General features: G+C 32.0%; 2 protein-coding genes across 4 annotated transcripts; both read right to left on the bottom strand.

Moving 5' to 3' along the window:
* Positions 1–2,894: 2,894 nt before the first annotated feature.
* Positions 2,895–6,518, bottom strand: LOC149561194 (BTB/POZ domain-containing protein At1g01640-like). 2 transcript variants are annotated; one of them, XM_089823762.1, is made up of 4 exons: positions 6,139–6,518; positions 5,584–6,058; positions 5,413–5,465; positions 2,895–3,109 (listed from the first exon to the last, which is right to left on the bottom strand). In XM_089823762.1, the coding sequence occupies exons 1-4, from the start codon at positions 6,385–6,387 to the stop codon at positions 3,101–3,103; spliced, it is 786 nt and encodes a 261-aa protein (XP_089679888.1). In that variant the 5' UTR covers positions 6,388–6,518; the 3' UTR covers positions 2,895–3,100. The 2 variants fall into 2 exon arrangements, with proteins under 2 accessions (XP_089679888.1, XP_089679887.1); XM_089823761.1 differs by lacking the exon at positions 5,413–5,465.
* Positions 6,519–9,299: 2,781 nt separating this feature from the next.
* LOC149561193 (BTB/POZ domain-containing protein At1g01640-like) lies at positions 9,300–19,757 on the bottom strand. Of its 2 annotated transcripts, none has more exons than XM_089823759.1 (4): positions 19,290–19,757; positions 18,735–19,209; positions 18,563–18,615; positions 9,300–9,631 (listed from the first exon to the last, which is right to left on the bottom strand). In XM_089823759.1, the coding sequence occupies exons 1-4, from the start codon at positions 19,536–19,538 to the stop codon at positions 9,410–9,412; spliced, it is 999 nt and encodes a 332-aa protein (XP_089679885.1). In that variant the 5' UTR covers positions 19,539–19,757; the 3' UTR covers positions 9,300–9,409. The 2 variants fall into 2 exon arrangements, with proteins under 2 accessions (XP_089679885.1, XP_089679886.1); XM_089823760.1 differs by having other exon boundaries at positions 9,495–9,626.
* Positions 19,758–22,964: the final 3,207 nt, after the last annotated feature.

Raw genomic sequence — 22,964 nt, 5'->3', positions numbered from 1 at the left:
AAATGGTTTTTTTTTTTGGATGGAGAGTTTGCCTTAGTCTAACCCCAATTTTGAATTAACCTTGAAATATAATTAAAATCGTAACATGCATAAACAAAGTAATTGGAACTATTCACCTTGCTTATGTGGAAATCCTTGTGAAGGATTTGAATCCTTGAATCCACAAGTATAGATGCTCCAAATGTATGTAGAAATGTATGTAAGATGTCTCAAATCAAGGTGTTTGACATGACCCCAAACCACTTACTCGCAAAGATAAACACTCTTAACATGAAAGTGTTTCCATTTTAAGATGATACAATTGATCCAAACTTAAAAATATTAGGTAAGCATGAAAGAGATGACGCAACACCTAAAAGAAAAACTTATAAGGATAGGTCTCTTTGGGTGCACAATACTCAAAGAGTAAATAACCTAAGAGAAGCACTGAATTACTCTCTTTTTTAAGGTTAAGAGGTGGAACACAAAACAAGATCCATCAAATCAACTAGAGATTTTAATGCATTTCAATCTAAGAAACTGAAAGTGGAGTGCACTAATGCTCATCTTGTGAATATTTTATGCACTAAACTTGTAGAACTCTTAAGATCCACACCTCCTACAAAAAGAAATCGATTTCTAGTCAAATTATTTTAATGTTTATTTCTATCCCCTTTCTATATATCAAGACAATAAATATTTGAAGATTTCTTAGCAAGATTACTGCATTTAAAACATTTTTGTTGAATTTCTAGTTGATCTACTCATTATAAATAATTATATCTTATGTATTTAGGTTATTGGTTTATATTCCTCACCTTTTTCAATTGGTTGAATCCTAGGGAAAGCTTGAAAAGAAGTCCAAACTATTTATGATGCCTATTTACCATATTTTATTGAGTACTAGGCATTGGGGGTATGCAACATTCATATATATGCAACAGCTAGAAGAGACAAACCCCATTTGATTAAATCATTTATGAATTTTCTTGTCCCTAACGAAAGGACATAAGATTCTTATTTTCTTCTAGGAATAACTTTTAAGAAACCTTTCCTCCAAAAAATATGTAAACTGCTGACGAATTCAAATGTTAATATGCACAAAATTTTTATAATCACGGGCAATTCCTTTGTTCAAGGTAGGGAAGCAAACTATCTTCTATTGGGAAAATTTTCCTTTCTGAATCAAAATTTAATAATAGTTATTGCAAATTTAAAAACAAATTTGGTACATAAATAAATGTAGAAAAATTAATTAATTCATATAGCACAAAATATTAATATAGTTATCTAATCTGTTGGTTGTTATAGAGAGATTATTTGATTATTTGGTAAATTTACTCTCATAGATGGGCCTTAGCCCATATTGCAAGTGTACACTGTACAATACACTTGTAGTATTCCAATCCATTAAGATTCAATTAATAATGTGCCCTTTTTTGTTGCCAACTTGGTCATCGTCACTTCGCATGTTATCATTGCTTTAGTGAAAAGCATTAATCTAGACAATCAATGTAAGAAATATCAATGCCCTGAACTCTATTTGGGGCCTAATCTTAAACGTTATGATATAAATTATAATTCTTTCACAAATCAAGGTATGTGTCCCAAATCCAAAAATACTAAATAGTTGGCTAAACATGCGTAGTTGGAGACACGTGTTGGCAAAATTCTAGGCGACTCTCAACCCCAAGGAAAATATTTTCTTCTTCTAATGACAAAATAAAATTTTCCAACAAGAAATGATAAGTAAAGGCTGGCAAAAGTTTAAAAATAGTTGTGTCCTAAATGTAGATTACATTAGCGGTTGGATCTAGATTTGGGACCAATTATGTCTCAACTAATGGGTAATTATCCTAAGATTTGGACCCAAATTATTTAATATCTTGGCAATGTTGTTGACCCCATATGTAGGTTTCATTCACCAACTTATGATTTCCCAAAGAGACACAATCACCAATTCGCAAAGATTCACCACCAAAAAATCATTGTTTTCTTTGGACTTCCATGTAGCATTCTTCCATTCTTGTCAATTCATTACAACCATGGGGTCATATTATTATCTTAAAAAATTGACCTTTCCTTTTGTTAATTACATAGAAGAAGAGCTCCTAATTTGATGAGAATATTTTGATATGTTCTCAAGGTCCCAAGCCCTTGAACTTTCAATTGGTTTAGGTGCATTACATTCAATTCTTTATATTTTAATCATTTGTCCTTATATTGCTTGAGGACTTTGTAGTTTTCATTTGGATTTTGCGTCATCTAGAAGTGTTTTCCTCAACTAAGAACTCAACCATCTTGCATTACTACAATTTTGTCTACAACTTTCATAATATAAAGATGATTTACAACAAAAATGGTTGTTTTGTAGAAATTATCAAAAGCATCTTAGACAATATGGTTTGATTCTACATCTACAGATGAAGTCATCTCAAATAAGACAACTTCAACATGTAGACATTTAAAATAGCCTCTTTTTGCAAATAGTTCAATTTAAAAAACCAAAAATATTTGAAACTTTTTATTAATAGAAATTATCTCTCTTTTCTTATAGATGAGATAACTAACCCAACTTAAAGTTTAAATTATTTGTTGAATAATTGACTCAAATTACATTTATACTATAATTTTGTTAGTACAAAGATCTCTAGTATTAAAACTCACAAACTATAACACAAATGTGCCCAATACTGAAAAAATGTAACTCCTTTTGAGAAAAACTTCATAGCTTTCTAACAATTAACTTATGTAGATTAATTTTTGTCCTCTATTTTTTTGTTTAGTCAAATAAAAATAATAACCTTAAATTTAAAAAATTTAAAATACCTACAACCATTTATACATCATGTTAATATCTATAACTATTATAAGCTTTAGAAAATAAGACCAATTATCACTATAGATAGGAAAAATGACACATTAATGCATACCATATCTATTAATCATGAACTATCTTAAAGAAGTTTCCATCCATTAAATACTAGCATTACTTTAATCACCATTTTTTTTTTTTTTTTAAATCACTTTCTTCATCCAAGAAAATTATTTAGGGCTTTTCAACATTGACCCAACAATGGCAACATGTTGCCTTTTCCCTTAGTTTCAATTGGACGCTTCACTATCCTTCCTACAAAATGGTGAATATAAAAGAAAAGTTAGTGACTGTAAGAACTGATTTCATAAGAATAATGAAATATTTTGTATTTGAAAGGAGAAATAATAATTTCATCTTTAACAAGTAATATGTGCTTCTAAAAGGACATAAGTGCTAATATGCAATTTTTTAAAATGAAACAAAGAATTAAAATAGCAGTTGTAAAAGATTTAAAGAAAAAAATGATCACAAATGCATAAAAGCATTCTAGGATTTGGTTAGTTCAAAGGACAAAATTCTAAGAATAAAAATGGAAATATAAAGAGTCATACAAAGTAAAGGAGGGAAAATATGAGAGATGGAACATTTAGAAGTATTGAACTTCATGATATTTCTGACATTAAATTGTAATATATTTAAGCTGAATTGTAATGGATAAAATTTTAATCATTCTGTCCACAAGACTCTATATGATTTTCATAAATTTTCATTCCATTTCATATCTATAACACAATTGGATTTTGAACACCTATTAAATACCTATGTAACAAGTTTATGTGGTTTTGAACACCTATTAAATACCTATGTATCAAGTTTATGTGGTACTTGAGTAATATGTTTGTGGACAAGAGTAGCCAATGGTAATTTCGTCCATACTAATTGGCCGCTAATATTCCCAAGTTTACCCCTCAACTACCATAGGGAGGCATTCTTTGACCAATGGTCAACACAAAGAGAACATTATTCAAGATAAATATATCATCAAAGAGGAGGGTGCAAGGGTTTGATGGAAAGATTTATTTAAACTCAAATTCATATGACTCATATGAAAGTAAAGTTTAAGAATTTTCTTTGAAACCAGATAATGTTGCAATCAAACCAAAGTCATATTACTTATCGGCATCAAGGTTGTTGAAATAGTTTTTAATTTCAATGTTGCCAGAAGCAAATAATTTTCAAAAGGAAAGGATCGCCAAAAGAATATGAAAGTTGTTAAGGTTTTCCAAAAAGCCCCTCAAACTCCAAAAGGGAATTCGATGAAGTCCTATAAGTTAAAATAGGTAGTTATTTCAACTATGTAACCCTAATTCAAAGAAGAATCCAATTCTTGAGATAAGTTTCATTGCAGGCATAAGAATGGACAATAGGAGTGTATATTGGGAATTGGAATGGGTATAAGCTCATTTTAGAGGCAAAATGGGAATATATATTCCTATTCCCTATTTCAATTGTCAAACCAAACGGAAAATAGAAAAGCATTCCAAATTTTCTATTCCTATTCCAACAACCAAATGGGCCCAAAATGAATTCTTGAGAAAAAGTTGATTTTTTATAATAATAAAAAGACCCAAAATAAGAGAGTTGGTTAGTATAACTAACATGAAGACATTCCAACAACAATGAGATCTTCGATAAATGATAGGTCTACAAGCGTTGGTCACATTTTGGATCTCTGATATGACATAGATTTAATGCAAATCGACATTCATTAAATAGTACTCATGAAGGAATTGCTTTTCAGATATCCATGTTAGTTAAGAAAATGGATTTGTTGAACATATCTATAAAATCTACAACAAAATGTAAATGGCAGGAGTAAAGCTCAGAGTCGCCACATTTCCAAGATCCTTAACTATCTGCCCCAAGGACGAGAGCTATGTAACAAAATGTAATTGTTTATACATTTATAAAATGAAATGATTGCAAAAAATACACGAAATGGATTTGGCAAGCTAAGTGTTTGAAATGTATCAGTTAGTGAAGTGGATGTATGGCTTCAAGATGATAGTGTGTCGTGGAATGCAGTGATTGCAATATATGCAAAAAAATGTGGATGATAATTAACCTCTTGTAATATTTCAACAAATGTAACAGGTAATTCTTGGACGTCCATTGCATAAAGAAATGAAGCCAATCAGTTATAATTCCCAAGTTGATTTACATGGAAAATTCTAAGTGTCCACCCATTTGGAAAGGAACAGCTCAAAGAGATGTTATCTCAAAGATTGCATATACTTCAATGTGAAATCACTGACAACCTACCCTATGGTAAAATGAGAGCTTAAGTGGTCACAAGAGTTCAAAGGCCTTGATGGTTCCTAAATGGATGACTTAAGGGGAGAGGCACTTGATCAATCTATCAAACTACATATGATGAATGTTATGAGAATATGTATTATGTGATCACATTATACCACAACAAATATGAGTAACCACAATTAAATAACTTCTAAACCCCCTCCCTTTCCAACCATAAATATACTTCACATTCCTTCCCCCCGCCAAAAAAAACCAAAAAAAAACAGGAGTTTAGAACCCGTAATTTGTCTACTTACCCACACCAATTCATTTGGCTCTTCGACTTCTTTTTGTAGGCTTTCACAATACTCTAAGCACCAAAACAGAGAGCATGTTTATTTTCTTCTCAAGAAACAATTCGAAGATTAAAACAAGATACCCTAAAAAAGAAAATAAACAAACATAGATACTTCTGTTTGGGGGTGTACCTGCTGCTCGATAGAAGGCGGTCTCCATAAGCGAAGGAATCGTTTTCAGATTCTTCTTTCGGTACGCGGCAAAGCATTCGAACTTTGAAGCCGCTCGCAGAGTTTTCATCACTAAAACAGGACGATTTCTTTCAACAAACCCTTCACTGAAAATAAACGGCAACACAGCTTCCTGAAATTTCTTCACCTTATAATCTACAGCAAGCTCGAAAACCCCACGAACATCTTTAGCCGCGTTACTTTCCAGAAATCTCTCACAAATTGCCGTCAAAAGAGGCAGATCATATTTAACAGAAGCTCTGTAAAGAGCGACTCCATGGCATTCCAAGCTTGCTTGATTTACTTTGCCCGAATACAGAAAATCATTTAGCGGTTTTAACTCTCCGGCTGTCATATCTGATATTTTCACTTTGCCGTTCACAGACTCGGACATTCCTGCTCTCAGCATCGCCTTGAAAACTTTGGACTTCCCTGCCTGCTAAAAAGTCACTTTTAAATATAACATTTAAAAGAGCAAAAGTTGGGGTTTTTAAACAGCGAGGGTTTCTAAAATACCAGAACGGCTTTATGCGCCCTCACGATTCCTCCATCGCTTCCTTCCAATGTGAAATCTGCGAAATCTTCTTGAAATATATCTTCGTCCCAATTTCGCAAGAACTCACAATCAGGGTGGATTTTCTGAGCTTTGTCACATTCCTCACAGTAATGAAATTTTGCGCCATAATGATTAGGCGTAAAACTCCCTAAATGTAGACCGCATGAAATGCATAAAATTTTGGAGGGATTTACAGGATAAAATGCCATTTGTAACACAGGAAAAATGAATGGAGCAAATCTACGGCGAGTACCTAAAGCAGGGAGAGTAACAGAGGTCAACAGGTAATGATCAAGCTTGAGAAGCGGCAGTGACAAACGGCAAAAAGTGGAGCTTCAGAAATAATGTGTTTGTAGAGGGATTGGGTTTAAATAGAAATATTATTATAGCGTCGAGCATTCGGAAGATACGATGGATTGATATGATCGATTTCTTTACACGTAGGCAAATGTGCCAGTGTATTTTAAACTATTATGAGGTAACTTTGAAAACACTTTAATCTAACACCCATTTTAATAAAATGCCATTATATTATTATTTAGATCCATAAATTCTATAGATCCATAAATTATATATGCATAATAACTTAAACTTAACAATCGTAGATTAAATTTGTCTTTGGCACGTTTTGCAACTTAAGGGCCCAAATTAAAATATTTTCTGTGATAATTTTTTTTCTCTTTGGGATTGGCATTAGCCCAATCTCTATATGTACTTGAATTCAGAACAAGAGGTCGCAGATTGTTAAAGATCAATATGTCAAGCAAACATCTTTTGGTTCTTCCCTTAAACAATGACTAAAATGACATTATGGGATCCAAGTAACTGAGAAGAAATTTACATACTTAGAAATACTCTTCAAAATATTTTTGCTTGAAGTGTGGAAGGTGGGAGATTTTAATCTACAACATTGATCACTTCAAACTTCTTCCATCTACAAATGCAAGCATTGTTATGAAACCCTATCAACTTTGCACTTTAAAAAATATTAAACCTTGCTCCTCTAAGTTGAAACTTGGGAAACCAACTCATCGAGATGCAAAGCGAATATGTGCTAAAGTGCACTTCATGAATCTCCTTTTGGGAAAAATATTGATCGTTAATCTTGACCTCTTTAAACTATAAAAAATATGCAAGTCACAACATAGCATCATGCATATGAAATGGAACTTTAAAAAACATCAAAAAAATCTCCTAAAGGCTTCAAAATTTACATCCAACCACTTTGAGAATGCAGAGCAATAGTTATCTTGTATTGATGGCTTATTGATTAACTATTATTAATCTTCAAAGTCAGCCCTCAATAATTTTTGCATTGGACTATTAGCAAATCTAAAAAATACACAAACAAATTTGACTTGAAAAACCTAGCAAATGAAATCATGTGAAGCTAGAAACTAACACAAAAGTCTTCTTCCATGTCCAAAACATGGGTGAACACTTACTTTCTCATGGTAACCAACCAATCATAAGATGTAAACATCTCAATTGGGTCATTTAAAATAACTTTCAAGGATACACTTTTATGCCTTAGTCAATCTTTTATGATACACTTTTATGCCTTAGTCAAATTTTTATGTGGTCAATCCAAATTCCTTTTGAATTTGAAGGTGTCAATAGTACCAAACATAATTTTATTGATAGCTGAATTGATTTGTGAAAAGATTTAGCTACATAACCTTTTTGTGCATTCTAGTGATGGTGAAGATGGGTGTAGCAAAGTAAGTTTGGCTGGAAACTTGATATGTTGGCATAAATGCTCTATAAAGTGAACAATAGCTCATGGTATATGCTTTCAAGAACCATGTACATGAAACAACAAGAAATGCAAGCTCCTTGTTGTGATCAATGCCTTATCCTCTTTGGAAAAGGGAATCATGAGAAGTAAAATATTTTGCATAACAAAACTTCAAGAAATACCATTAGATTTAAGACATGTTGTCTTGCAACATTCTTTTACCAATATTCATTTATCATCCTTCTTACCCAAATCCATGTAAGAGTCGTATCAATCTATGTTCACCATTAAGCATTTAGTTGATTCCTTAAATTAAAGCACAAACAGAGAACATATGTATCTCATAACAAGACACCAATTAGAAAATTACTTGATTTATTCATTTAAAATTTGATAGAATCTTACAATGGAGAGATTTAAAACTAAATGTATTATTCATGAAAACCACAAGCTATCTTTGTCATACAAACACACACAACTCAAATACAAAACCCTACAAAGACTCAACACATATTTCATCATTCTTCTCTATGAGACTTTACAATGAATTTAATTAATTTCTACTACTAGTTACATGTGATACTATTGATAGAACTTCATTTTTATTTTTGTGTGTCAATATGCTAAGTTTACTAACACTCATAATTTGTTATTGCATGTGCTGGTTCCTTGTTTGACACAATTTAGCTACTAGGAAGCTAAAACAAAAATACATCCAAGGACTAGCTAAAACTCATGATCAACACATATGCTTAGAACCTAGACCAACTAACAAGGCACCACTTCCTTCTACACTTCAACCTTTGGAAGACCTAGGCTGATAGACTTTGAATTCACGTAATATATCTAGTGTTGAAGCACAGGTTATAATACATAAATAGATCAAGATGTTAATCATGAAGGGAGTTACCAAAATGATGGCTAATTAGTTGTTGAATTCACATTCTCAAGGAGCATTAGATGTGAAACTCACAACCTACAAGTACAAATAGAAAGGGTAATAGATTTTGATATTTGAAATTTTTCATAAGAAATATGTATAAAACAACAAGAAATGCAAGTTCCTAGTTGTGCTCAATGCCTTGTCCTCTTTGGGCAATGGGATCATGAGAATTTAACTATTTTGCATAATATAAATTCAAGGAATAGCATTATATCTAAGACATGTTGCATTACAAGATTCTTTGTTAGTATTCATATCTCGACCTTTTTATCAAAATCAATGTAAAATTCATATCAATCTATGCTCTTCAGTAAAGATTTAGTTAGTTCCATGAATCAAAGCACAAATAGAGAAAACATATATCTCATAACGAGACACCAAATGAAAAAATACTAGATTTATTCATTTGAAACTTAATAGAATCTTATAATAGAGAGATCTAAAAATGAATACATATTATTAATGAAAATCATAAGCTAGATCCTTGTCATCCAAAAACATACAATTTAAAGAAACAAGACCCCACAATATTGATTAAACACATATTTCATTATTTTTCTCTATGAGACTTTACAATGCTGATCAAATGCGAGAAAATGCTAAAAATGGTGGAAACTTGTCCAACTAGTTGTAACCAACTCTGTAGAATGAGAAGAAATAATCTAATAAGTAGAAGAGAAGGGAATCCCATTTTTTTCTTAAAGTGCCAAAATGTCCTCATGATTCTCCTCCACTTGTAGCAAAGTAACCCTCTTCTTTCATCCCCCCTAAGCTAAAAGTCAAATCACATTAGTTGCAATAAAAAACTCATCAAAATATTTCCATATGTATAAGAAAAACCATTTCTAGAGGAAAACCAATATTCTCTAAAGCCCTTTTCTAAAATGTCCATCAAATGTTTGCAATAAAAATTACAAAATTATCCTTTCCAAATTTGTCAAATACATAGATGATAGATTTGCAAAATGAAGCCTCTAATTGTCACAAAGAAGCCATGAAAGATGTTTATGTTTGGTAAAATAACCTCTTATATGATAAGCTTTTACCCTCTCCCCTTTTATTATTTTATTCATTTTATAATCCCCAACATACCTTTCAAAATGGTTGAGCTTTTCATTTAAATAAAATCCCCCATTTTACATATTTTACACTATATAGAAAAATGTATATCTTAGAAATCATGCACATGTCTATTATAATTTTCATTGGACAAATCTATGAAAATGCAAGTCTCTTCCTATTGGTGGAAATCCACCAACTATATTTCATTTTTTACCCATTTATCTCATTGGATACTTTGTCTCCAAGTGGGTCCTACCTACTTTGTGCCCCCTTTTTAACCTTTTTATTTCATATTTATTTCTTTCCCTTAAGGAATGCATGTTAATTTTACTTCATAAAAAGGATTATTTAATGACTGCAAGGAGAATCAGAATGAGTATGAGGGGGTATGATTTATGAATGGATAGTTAGCTGAAGGAGATCTGAAATATACTTTAGTGTTCTTCTGTGGGAGAGGGAGATGTGACATGAGAGTGGACTTGGGTTTTGAGTTAGGAAGACTTAAAGCGTGCCTTGATTTGTTCAAGTGATCAAGAGAGATAATTAGACATGGATAAGGGGGTGTTGTTGCTTAGTTAAGATGGTGATATGGCTCAATTAAGAGGAGTGATGTGGCTAGTGGATGGATTTGTTATTAAAAATGGTAGGTGGCGGAGTTAATTAAATAAAGTGAATTATTTAATTTAAAAAGTAATTGTTGGTGCATGAGTTAGGTTAGGCTAACTACTGGGTTGAGGGTTAGTTTGTGGTTGAGGCATTTAATTAATTGAATTAGTTAAATAGAAGGAGATATTTGAAATTATATAAAATAGCTTATGCAATTTATTTAATTTAATACTAGAGGAGGGGAGGTTTGATTAATAAATTAGACTATTGGTTCTTGTTTGATTATTAATTGAACTATATTCAATTAATGAAATTAATTGATTAGGGGATAACATAAATAAATTAAAAATATTTAATATTTAATCAACAATGCCTTAGAAGATGACTAAGTGTGATTACTGATTGTGTGACTCGGTGTAGCATTAATAACCTTTCATATAGACAAGGTTAGCTAACTATGCAAGACCTCAATCATGCATCCTCACACTTTCATCCTAGCCTATGCAAGCACTTAAGGAATGGACAATGGGCATTTATCTTTTTAGTTCATTTAAACCTCATTAATATTTTATGCTATCACTTAGTTACAAGTAACTTGCAATGAGTTACCCTAGTAAGCACTTAGGGCCCTGGCCCCATTGCAAGCAATTCCCCTCTCTACACGCCTAGATTACCTACTTTAGGCTCATGAGTCAATTAAGCTCATAAAATTGTAATGTCACTACAACAGTTGGGGTCAAATTGTGATGAAAATTTGCAATGAAAGTGTAATTTGTGGTGATTTTCATTTTTTTATGCAATTGTCCCTAATTTCATCACAATAATGATGGTGTCATAATTATGATGTCAGCATGATTATAAACAAAAAAAAGAAACATGACATTAATCATTCCTTTTTGATCGATTGTGGAGAGCTCCGAACAAGGGTATAGAGAAGTTTTGAAAGAGTGTGGAGTGTGGAGATCTACACTTGCAATTGATTCCAATGTCATAGTATCTACTACAACACTTTTCTGGATTCTATCTTGTTATCCCATAATATCCTTTATGTGGTCTAGTTGTTGTTTCTATTGTGCAATCTCTTTCTAAAGCTGCCCCTTCTCCTTCTAGTATATTGCCATAGAATCTCTCTCATTCAATTACGATGCATCTCAACTAGCTACTACAATGATGCAATCACCCATCTATCTCCAGATTGTGCAAGAACTTGTTATTTTATAGAATCTCGATAGATATTGATAGTTTCAAAGCCATAAACTTGAAGACCATCATGTGTACATCCCACTTTAGGGAAAAAATGGATGTCATGTTCTTGTGCATATGTTTCAAAGACTTCCCCGATAGCTTTCATTTCAAAATTCAAGTTTTCAAGATTGGTCAAGATCTTGCACAAAAATAATGTAGACCAGGATAATGGGTAGAGTTTGCAAGAAATTATACAAAAAATATATATATTTTTTTAGAGAGAAATAAGCCACAACCCAATCAAATTGGTCCAGTTGTTGATTAGCTGTGTTGATTACAAATTCTTGTAGAATTGTCATCAGATTAGGTACAATAAAATGAACAATCAGCTTTTCCCAGCTAACACAATCAAATACAGTTTTCCAAGGTGATAAAATTGCATATGCAGATGTGTGTGTGTGTGTGTGTGTGTATGTATGCATGTATATATGTATGTACGCATATATGTATGCATGTATGTATATATGTATGTGTATATGTATGTATGTATGTATTTATATACGTATGTATGTGTGCATGTATGGCCACAATAAAACAATAAAGCTCAGTCAACACATAGCATGGCCACAGATATGAAGGAAACTCCTATTGGTAAGTAGATTCCTCTTTTTCTCTCTCATTTTACATGTGTTTGAACTATTATTTCTTAGAGGGCATTTTGGAATATTGGATTCATTTTATGTAGGTGGCGATGAGAACATTCCTAGATGTACCAGTGTTAGATGTACATGAACACTAAATAATTGTGATGAATTGCTCGTGAGAAATGAAGATGGATGTCCCCTAAGAGTAGCCCAACTTCTAGGTACTTTAAAGATTGATCCTTTCTTAAATATTTTAGATGTTAATGGGGAATTTAGATGTGGGGAGGGGGGGAGGGAATGAGCTTCCACCTTCATGTGGTTGACCCTAATTAGTAGAGAATATTAAACTATTCTCAAAATCAATTGAAGCTCAATATTAACCTGTGATTGCACAACACCTAACTATTTGAATCTCTTGATTATAGGAAATGCAAAAGGAGGCCATAATTTAATATGTAGTCTCAATTCATATGCATATGAAATCATGTGGAGCTCAAAAAATGTAACAAGTTTGTAATTTTTTTTAGAGTTCTTTAATCAAGTATTTTAAGTTATAGACCATCATGAACATTGTAACTTTGACTCTTATAGGAAAGAGTAATGTCCTCAGCATACAAGCAAATCAAGACTTTCTATGTGTTGCCTTGCTTGTCCATAACAGCTAGAGTTCTAATGTTCATGATGGTTTATAATTTTAAAAACTTAATATACCTAATAAATAAATGTAACATGATGCATTTTTTCATCTATGCCTATTGTCCATGCATATAGAATGCAATTGCACATGTATTCTTGATTAAGAATCTAACAAGTAGGTGGGCACCTGCAATTTGATAGATGATTCCTCTATGGGGGAGATGGTACTATTGGTAGACCCCTATAGCTTGGACACTCTATGGACTAATGTCTTTGCAATATGGAGACATGGAGACCAATTTAAGGATGACCTGAAAAAGAAATGGTTAAGTGTATAAATATTCTAGAACTTATTCAATTGTTTTAATCTGAAATTTATGTCAACTTTTCTAATTATGGTAGTTTTCTAACGTTTGAGTTTGTTTCTCCAGTGCTTGTTGATGGTGATAAATGAATTGTGCTTTTCAAATAGAATCCAAACAAGTTTACTAGGATTGCATCAAAATATGAAGTGAGGTATGTAGTATTTGGTACCTAAATTATAATCTATATAGATAATGGTCATCAGTTTTTTTGAAATTGTGGATGAGTTAATTTTTTTTTAAAATTAATAGAATTGGGCATGTGAATTTTATTATCACATTCTCACTATAACTTTTTATGATGAGAAAATGATTATTCACAAGGATTAATGATTTTGGATATTTATTTTTATAGTTTCAAATGTAGAAACCATTTATCCCAACATCTTGATTTAGCAATCTAGTTTCTTCAAATTTGACTTAATAATTTTAGCTTCTTCTTTAAGAATGACCCAAGTCCCAAAGTATGATCATCATCTTACCAAACCCATATAATATATTTGAGAATAGGTTTAAGCTATTGATTACATAAATTTTCATATTATATTGTATCTCCATTGGCTTTTCTCAATTCTACTACAAAGAATGAAGGTATCACCTCAAAAATATTTGCAAAAGATACCAAGTTACCTTTTCTTCCATTCTTATTTCCTTGCAACTTGATTATGCAATCTATTTTCTTCATATTGAAGAACTCTCATATTTATCCATAAATAAAAAGACATTGGATTAAATTATTGACCATGTTATACTTTGCATGCCACTGCTTTCAATCTTAAAGGAGGAGAAAGCTTTGGCAGATACAACTTTCACTCTAAGTATTGATTTGGCCATGACAAATATTAACTATCTAGTCTATATAACCTACCACAATCTCTTCAATCTGTTGTGGAGGATGACTCCTTATTGAGTTATATGACTAATGAGTGAATGAATTGACTAGTTGTTATTCATCATTTTTAATTACCATCCTTTAAATAGAGAGAATGAGTAGAGCTTGGAATATAAAGGTATTCCTTCACATAATGGGTTATTTTCATGTGATGAATCTACTTATATTCTCCTTATAAAGAGCTATATATTCACATATGACAATTCTTCTTAAATTTTCATATGCAAAATGGTTATTCTCATTTTGATAAAGTTGTGGCATCTACTAACACTATAACAGAAACACATATTCTTGGTGCTATATTATTAATTGCTATTTTTGACTCATAGAATATTGGTTAGGAATGAGTAGTCATGGTGGGCCCCCACTACATAGAGGCAAAAACTAAGGTAATTCCAAGCTCACCTTCAAATCCATACTGTGTAAAATATAATCTAGCTTATTCCCCTCTGTGATTCACATAATAACCCACATTTGGATCCATATTGTTCAAAATACCACTCTAACACTTGAACTAAAGACCTCCCCACTTTGAACTGGATGTTGTTCAAGTAAAGGGTAGAAGCAAGGAGTTGGGTCTCAATTACATAGAAGTCCACAAATTGAGATTGTGTTCCTTTAGAAATGGGCACCCATTTTTAAAAAATGGGTACACATTTTGGGCTCGGGTACTCGATCCTAAATTTAAAAAAATGGACACCCATTTTTTTTAAAATCGGGTACCCATTTTTTTCTTTCAAAAAAGGGTACCTATTTTTGAAAACATAAAAAAATTGTATTTTTTAGAAATGGGTATCATTTCTAAAAATTTAAAATTTTGTTTTTTGGGCAGATTTTGCATGTTGATTTGACATTTTCAAAACGATTACCCTTTTTTTGAAATTTTATTTTTTGGGCAAATTTTGTATGTTGATTTGACATTTAAAAATGAAACAAAGAATTAAAATAGTAGTTGTAAAAGATTTAAAGAAAAAACTGATCGAAAATGCAGAAAAGCATTCCAGGATTTGCTTAGTTCAAAGAACAGAATTCTAAGAATAAACATGGAAATATAAAGAGTCATACAAAGTAAAGGAGGGAAAATATGAGAGTTGGAACATTTAAAAGCATTGAACTTCATGATATTTATAACATTAAATTGTAATATATTTAAGCTGAATTGTAATGGATAAAATTTTAATCATTCTATCCACAATCCTCTATATGATTTTCATAAATTTTCATTCCATTTCATATCTATAACACAATTGGATTTTGAACATCTATTAAATACCTATGTACCAAGTTTATGTGGTTTTGAACACCTATTAAATACCTATGTATCAAGTTTATGTGGTACTTGAGTGATAAAGTTGTGGACAAGAGTAGCCAATGGTAATTTCGTCCATACTAATTGGCTGCTAATATTCCCAATTTACCCCTCAACTACCATAGGGAGACATTCTTTGACCAATGGTCAACACAAAGAGAACATTATGCAAGATAAATATATCATCAAAGAGGAGGGGACAAGGGTTTGATGGAAAGATTTATTTAAACTCAAACTCATATGACTCATATGAAAGTAAAGTTTAAGAATTTTCTTTGAAACCAGATAATGTTGCAATCAAACCAAAGTTATATTACTTATCGGCATCAAGGTTGTTGAAATTGTTTTTAATTTCAATGTTGCCAGAAGCAAATAATTTTCAAAAGGAAAGGATCACTGAAAGAATATGAAAGTTGTTAAGGTTTGCCAAAAAGCCCCTCAAACTCCAAAAGGGAATTCGATGAAGTCCTATAAGTTAAAATAGGTAGTTATTTCAACTATGTAACCCTAATTCAAAGAAGAATTCAATTCTTGAGATAAGTTTTGTTGCAGGCATAGGAATGGAGAATAGGAGTGTATATTGGGAATTGGAATGGGTATAAGCTCATTTTAGAGGCAAAATGGGAATATATATTCATATTCCCTATTTCAATTGATGAACCAAACAGAAAGTAGAAAAGCATTCCAAATTTCCTATTCCTATTCCAATAACCAAATGGGCCCAAACGGAATTCTTGAGAAAAAGTTGATTTTTTATAATAATAAAAAGACCCAAAATAAGAGAGTTGGTTATTATAACTAACATGAAGACATTCCAACAACAATGAGATCTCCGATATATGATAGGTCTGCAAGCGTTGGTCACATTTTGGATCTTTGATATGATATAGATTTAATGTAGATTATCGAAATTCATTAAATAGTACTCATGAAGTAATTGCTTTTCAGATATCCATGTCGGTTAAGAAAATGGATTTGTTGAATAGACCTAAAAATTTTACAACAAAATGTAAATGGTAGGAGTAAACCTCAGAGTGGTCGCCAAATTTCCAAGATCCTTAACTGTCTGCCCCAAGGACGAGAGCTATGTAAAAGAACGTAATTGTTTATAAATTTATAAAATGGAATGATTGTAGAAAATACACGAAATGGATTTGGCAATCAAGTGTTTAAAATTTATCAGTTAGTGAAGTGGATTGATAGCTTCAAGATGATAGTGTGTCGTGGAATACAGTGACTACAATATATGCAAAAAAATATGTGGATGATAATTAGCCTCTTGTAATATTTCAACAAATGTAAAAGATAATTCTCGAACGTCCATTGCATAAAGAAATGAAGCTAGTCAACTATAATTCCCAAGTTGATTTACATGGAAAATTCTAAGTGTCCACCCATTTGGAAAGGAACACCTCAAAGAGATGTTGTCTCAAGGATTGCATATACTTAAAATGTGGAATGGCTGGCAACCCACCCTATTGTAAAACAATTCCAAAATGTGCACAAATGAATTTGCATGGAATCTCTCAAAAATTGAATAAATGGAACACCTTCGAGCTATAAATACTTGAAGAATGCTATGATATTGTTGTTGTGGGTGAGAAGATTGAAGGATGTGTTCAAACTTCTTAGAATGGCAATCTTATGATCTTGTGCGATGGGTTTTTGACATCTTTTAGCTTTCAGAAACTTTTGAAAGGTCTGCTTAAGTTATGATGGTTGTAGTTTGGAATATCATGTATTATGCTTAAGAGGTTATGATACCTTCTTTCATACCAAGGTTCTCTGTTGTGCTATGCATCTTGGCTGCTACAACTACTACAAAGGATGGTATAAGTCATGCCTAGACTTAGAATAAAATATTGAATACAGTTCATTTATGTATCGAATCTTATATCTAATTTGTAATTTGTCAGTGATCATATTTAACTCTCCATCTGTATTTATAAAGAAAATAAGGTCAATTTTAGCAATGATTTCATAGTGACAAATCATTTTACCAACAAGATACTAGATAAAATGAGAGGTTAAGGGTCATAAGAAATTATGTTTAGAGCAATCCTAATAAAATGGTTTAGGAGTATAAGTACTTGATCAATCAGGAGATAGATATAATTTTAAGAGTTGGGTTAAATAAGGAGGTCCTAATAAGATGACTAATCTCTCGATGTATGTGAGGAGTGTCATTAAACTATGTATGAATGCAATCACATTATATATATGATTAGGATATATGGTTTAAAGTCCTAGGTAAAATGAACTCGCTTAAGGTGTCCAAATAGGATGGCTCAAAAGGAGAGCAATTGATCAATTTTTTAAACTACAGGTCATGAATGAGATCCAAGTATGTATTGTGTGGTCACATTAAATAAATGTAAATATAGTTAATGGTTTAAGTTCTTAGGTAAAATGAGAGCTTAAGTGGTCACAAGAGTTCAAATGCCTTAAGGGTTCCTAAAAGGATGGCTTAAGGGGAGAACCACTTGATAAATCTTTCAAACTACATGTGATGAATGTTAGCATAGTAGGCAAGAAATATTAGTAACCATTTTTATTTTTTTCCTTTTTCAATAAGTTTGTCCAACAGCGTAGTGGTAAAGCACTCCTACAAAATACTTGCCCCCTTATGTTCTTGGTTTTCGAGATCATAATGATCTTCTAACAAACAATGAATGATCTTTAATTTGAACAACTCCAACAAACATTTTATTTTCTAAATCCTTTATTATTATTTATGTTCCTAACTTTAATGATTTACAAGATTACAATCATATATAATGACATCTTTATATTTATTTATTTAATTTTGATATATATATATTTTTCTTAATTAAAATTCTACTCTAATTTTAATTTTTTTCTTTATTACTACTCTACCATATAGTACAAACCATGAGATGAAATGTAATATATAGATTAAAAATAATAATAAATAAATAAATAATTCCAAAACAACCCAAATATTTACTTAATCAAAAAAGACTGTATAAAGTTGTCAATAACTTACCCACACCATTTCATTTGGCTCTTCGACTTCTTTTTGTAGGCCGTCACAATACTCTACGCACCAAAACAGAAAAGCATGTGTGTTTTCTTTTCAAGAATCAATTCATAGATTAAAAGAAGATGCACTAAAAATGAAAAGGAAAAAACAAAGATACTTCTATTTGGGGGTGTACCTGCTGCTCGATAGAAGGCGGTCTCCATAAGCGAAGGAATCGTTTTCAAATTCTTCTCTCGATACGCGGCAAAGCATTCGAACTTTGAAGCCGCTCGCAGTGTTTTCATCACTAAAACAGGACGATTTCTTTCAACAAACCCTTCACTGAAAATAAACGGCAACACAGCTTCCTGAAATTTCTTCACCTTATAATCTACAGCAAGCTCGAAAACCCCACGAACATCTTTAGCCGCGTTACTTTCCAGAAATCTCTCACAAATTGCCGTCAAAAGAGGCAGATCATATTTAACAGAAGCTCTGTAAAGAGCGACTCCATGGCATTCCAAGCTTGCTTGATTTACTTTGCCCGAATACAGAAAATCATTTAGCGGTTTTAACTCTCCGGCTGTCATATCTGATATTTTCACTTTGCCGTTCACAGACTCGGACATTCCTGCTCTCAGCATCGCCTTGAAAACTTTGGACTTCCCTGCCTGCAAAAAAGTCACATTTAAATATAACATTTAAAAGAGCAAAAGTTGGGGTTTTTAAACAGCGAGGGTTTCTAAAATACCAGAACGGCTTTATGCGCCCTCACGATTCCTCCATCGCTTCCTTCCAATGTGAAATCTGCGAAATCTTCTTGAAATATATCTTCGTCCCAATTTTGCAAGAACTCACAATCAGGGTGGATTTTCTGAGCTTTGTCACATTCCTCACAGTAATGAAATTGTGTTCCATAATAATTAGGCGTAAAACTCCCTAAATGTAGACCGCATGAACTGCACAAAATTTTGGAGGGATTTACACGATAATATGCCATTTGTAACACAGGAAAAATGAATGGAGCAAATATACGGCTAGTACCTAAAGTAGGCAGAGCAAGAATGGATTTGTTCAGTCCGAAATGGGGGTTTTGGGAGAGAAAATGAACAAACAAAGGTCAACAGGTAATATATATGAAAAGCAATGATCAAGCTTGAGACTCGGCAGTGACAAACGGCAAACAGTGTAGCTTTAGAAATAATGTGTTTGTGGAGGAAGAGGGATTGGGTTTAAATAGAAATATTATTATAGCAAATTTTTCCCTAATTTATCAGATACGATGGGACGACGTTGGGACGAGCATTCGGAAGATACGATGGATTGATATGAGCGATTTCTTTACACATAGGCAAATGTGCCAGTGTATTTTAAACTATTATGAGGTAACTTTGAAAACACTTTAATCTAACACCCATTTTAATAAAATGTCATTATATTATTATTTAGATCCATAAATTATATGCATAATAACTTAAACTTAACATTCGTAGATTAAATTTGTCTTTGACACATTTTGCAACTTAAGGGTCCGAATTAAAATATTTTATGTCATAATTTTTTTCTCTTTCGGATTTGCATTAGCCCAATCTCTATGTGTACTTGAATTGAGAACAAGAGGTCGAACATTATTAAAGTTCATTATGTCAAGCAAACATCTTTTGGTTCTTCCCTTAAACAATGACTAAAATGACATTATGGGATCCAAGGAACTGAGAAGAAATTTACATACTTAGAAATACTCTTCAAAATATTTTTGCTTGAAGTGTGGAAGGTGGGAGATTTTAATCTACAACATTGACCACTTCAAACTTCTTCCATCTACAAATGCAAGCATTGTTATGAAACCCTATCAAGTTTGCACTTTAAAAAATATTAAACCTTGCTCCTCTAAGTTGAAACTTGGGAAACCAACTCATCAAGATGCAAAGCGAATATGTGCTAAAGTGCACTTCATGAATCTCCTTTTGGGAAAAATACTGATGGTCAATCTTGACCTCTTTAAACTATCAAAAATATGCAAGACACAACATAGCATCATGCATATGAAATGGAACTTTAGTTGTTGAACTCACATTGTCAAGGAGAATTAGATGTGAAACTCACAACCTACAACTACAAATAGAAAGGGTAATAGATTTTGATATTTGAAATTTATCATAACAAACATGTATAAAACCACAACAAATGCAAGTTCCTAGTTGTGCGTAATGCCTTTTCCTCTTTGGGCAATGGGATAATGAGAATTTAACTATTTTGCATAATCAAAATTCAAGGAATAGCATTAGGTCTAAGACATGTTGCCTTACAAAATTCTTTGTTAGTATTCATAGCTCAGCCTTTTTATCGAAATCAATGTAAAATTCATATCAATCTATGTTCTTCAATAAAGATTTAGTTAGTTCCATGAATCAAAGCACAAATAGAGAAAATATATATCTCATAATGAGACACCAAATGAAAAAATACTAAATTTATTCATTTGAAACTTGATAGAATCTTATAATAGAGAGATCTAAAATTGAATACATATTATTCATGAAAATCATAAGCTAGATCTTTGTCATCCACAAACATACAATTTAAAGAAACAAGACCCTACAATATTGACTAAACACATATTTCATTATTCTTCTCTATGAGACTTTACAATGCTGATCAAATGCGAGAAAAAGCTAAAAATGGTGGAAACTTGTCCAACTAGTTGTAACCAACTTTGTAGAATGAGAAGAAAGAATCTAATAAGTAGAAGAGAAGAGAATCCCATACTTTTTCTTAAAGTGCCAAATGTCCTCATGATTCTCCTCCACTTGTAGCAAAGTAACCCTCTTCTTTCACCCCCCCGGAGCTAAAAATCAAATCACATTAGTTGTAATAAAAAACTCATCAATATATTTCCATATGTATAAGAAAACCCATTTCTAGAGGAAAACCAATATTCTCTAAAACCCTTTTCTAAAATGTCCATCAAATGTTTGCAATAAAAGTGCCAAAATTATCCTTTCCAAATTTGTCAAATACAAAGATGATAGATTTGCAAAATGAAGCCTCTAATTGCTACAAAGAAGCCATGAAAGATGTCTCTGTTTGGTAGAATAACCTCTTATATGATCAGCTTTTATCCTCTCCCCTTTTATTATTTTATTCATTTTATAATCCCCAACATGCCTTTCAAAATCGTTGAGCTTTTCATTTAAATAAAATCCCCCATTTTACATATTTTATGCTATATAGAAAAATGTATATCTTAGAAATCATTCACATGCCTATTATAGTTTTCATTAGACAAATCTATGAAAATGCAAGTCTCTTCCTATTGGTGGAAATCCACCAACTATATTTCATTTTTTACCCCCTTTATCTCATTTGATACTTTCTCTCCAAGTGGGTCCTACCTACTTTGTGCCCACCTTTTAACCTTTTTATTTCATATTTATTTCTTTCCCTTAAAGAATGCGTGTTAATTTTACTTCATAAAAAGGCTTATTTAATGACTGCAAGGAGAATGAGAATGAGTATGAGGGGATATGATTTATGAATGGATAGTTAGTTGAAGGAGATCTAAAATATACTATAGTGTTCTTTTATGGGAGAGGGAGATGTGGCATGAGAGTGGACTTGGGTTTGAGTTAGGAAGACTTAAAGCATGCCTTGATTTGTTCAAGTGATCTAGAGAGATAATTAGACATGGATAAGGGGGTGTTGTTGCTTAGTTTAGATGGTGATATGGCACAATTAAGGGAAGTGATGTGGCTAGTGGATGGATTTGTTATTAAAAATGGTAGGTGGAGGAGTTAATTAAATAAATGGAATTATTTAATTTAAAAAGTAATTGTTGGTGCATGAGTTAGGTTAGGCTAACTACTGGGTTGAGGGTTAGTTTGTGGCTGAGGCATTTAATTAATTGAATTAATTAAATAGAAGGAGATATTTGAAATTATATAAAATAGCTTACGTAATTTATTTAATTTAATACTAGAGCAGGGGAGGTTTGATTAATAAATTAGACTATTGGTTCTCGTTTGATTATATTGGACTATTTTCAATTAATTAAATTAATTGATTAGGAGATAACATAAATAAATTAAAAATATTTAATATTTAATCAATAATGCCTTAGAAGATGACTAAGTGTGATTACTAATTGTGTGACTTGGTGTAGCATTAATAACCTTTCATATAGACAAGGTTAGCTAACTATGCAAGACCTCAATCATGCATCCTCACACTTTCATCCTAGCCTATGCAAGCACTTAAGGAATGGATGATGGGCATTTATCTTTTTAGTTCATTTAAATCTCATTAATATTTTATGCTATCACTTAGTTACAAGTCACTTGTAATGAGTTACCCTAGTAACCACTTAGGGCCCTGGCCCCCATTGCAAGCAATCCCCCTATCTACACACCTAGATTACCTACTTGAG

The sequence above is a fragment of the Cupressus sempervirens genome, chromosome 4, assembly GCF_028749045.1.
Source record: "Cupressus sempervirens isolate cs-2001-9-10 chromosome 4, ASM2874904v1, whole genome shotgun sequence".
Taxonomy (NCBI): domain Eukaryota; kingdom Viridiplantae; phylum Streptophyta; class Pinopsida; order Cupressales; family Cupressaceae; genus Cupressus; species Cupressus sempervirens.
This window is presented reverse-complemented; position numbering and strand designations above follow the sequence as displayed.

Coding starts and splice junctions, on each gene's coding strand:
- LOC149561193 (XM_089823759.1), bottom strand. CDS start 19,538: ATGGCATATTATCGTGTAAATCCCTCCAAAATTTTGTGCAGTTCATGC. Junction 19,210..19,289: donor GGGCGCATAAAGCCGTTCTG/GTATTTTAGAAA, acceptor ACTTTTTTGCAG/GCAGGGAAGTCCAAAGTTTT. Junction 18,616..18,734: donor CGCCTTCTATCGAGCAGCAG/GTACACCCCCAA, acceptor TTTGGTGCGTAG/AGTATTGTGACGGCCTACAA.
- LOC149561194 (XM_089823761.1), bottom strand. CDS start 6,387: ATGGCATTTTATCCTGTAAATCCCTCCAAAATTTTATGCATTTCATGC. Junction 6,059..6,138: donor GGGCGCATAAAGCCGTTCTG/GTATTTTAGAAA, acceptor ACTTTTTAGCAG/GCAGGGAAGTCCAAAGTTTT. Junction 3,110..5,583: donor CGCCTTCTATCGAGCAGCAG/GTACACCCCCAA, acceptor ACCATTTTGTAG/GAAGGATAGTGAAGCGTCCA.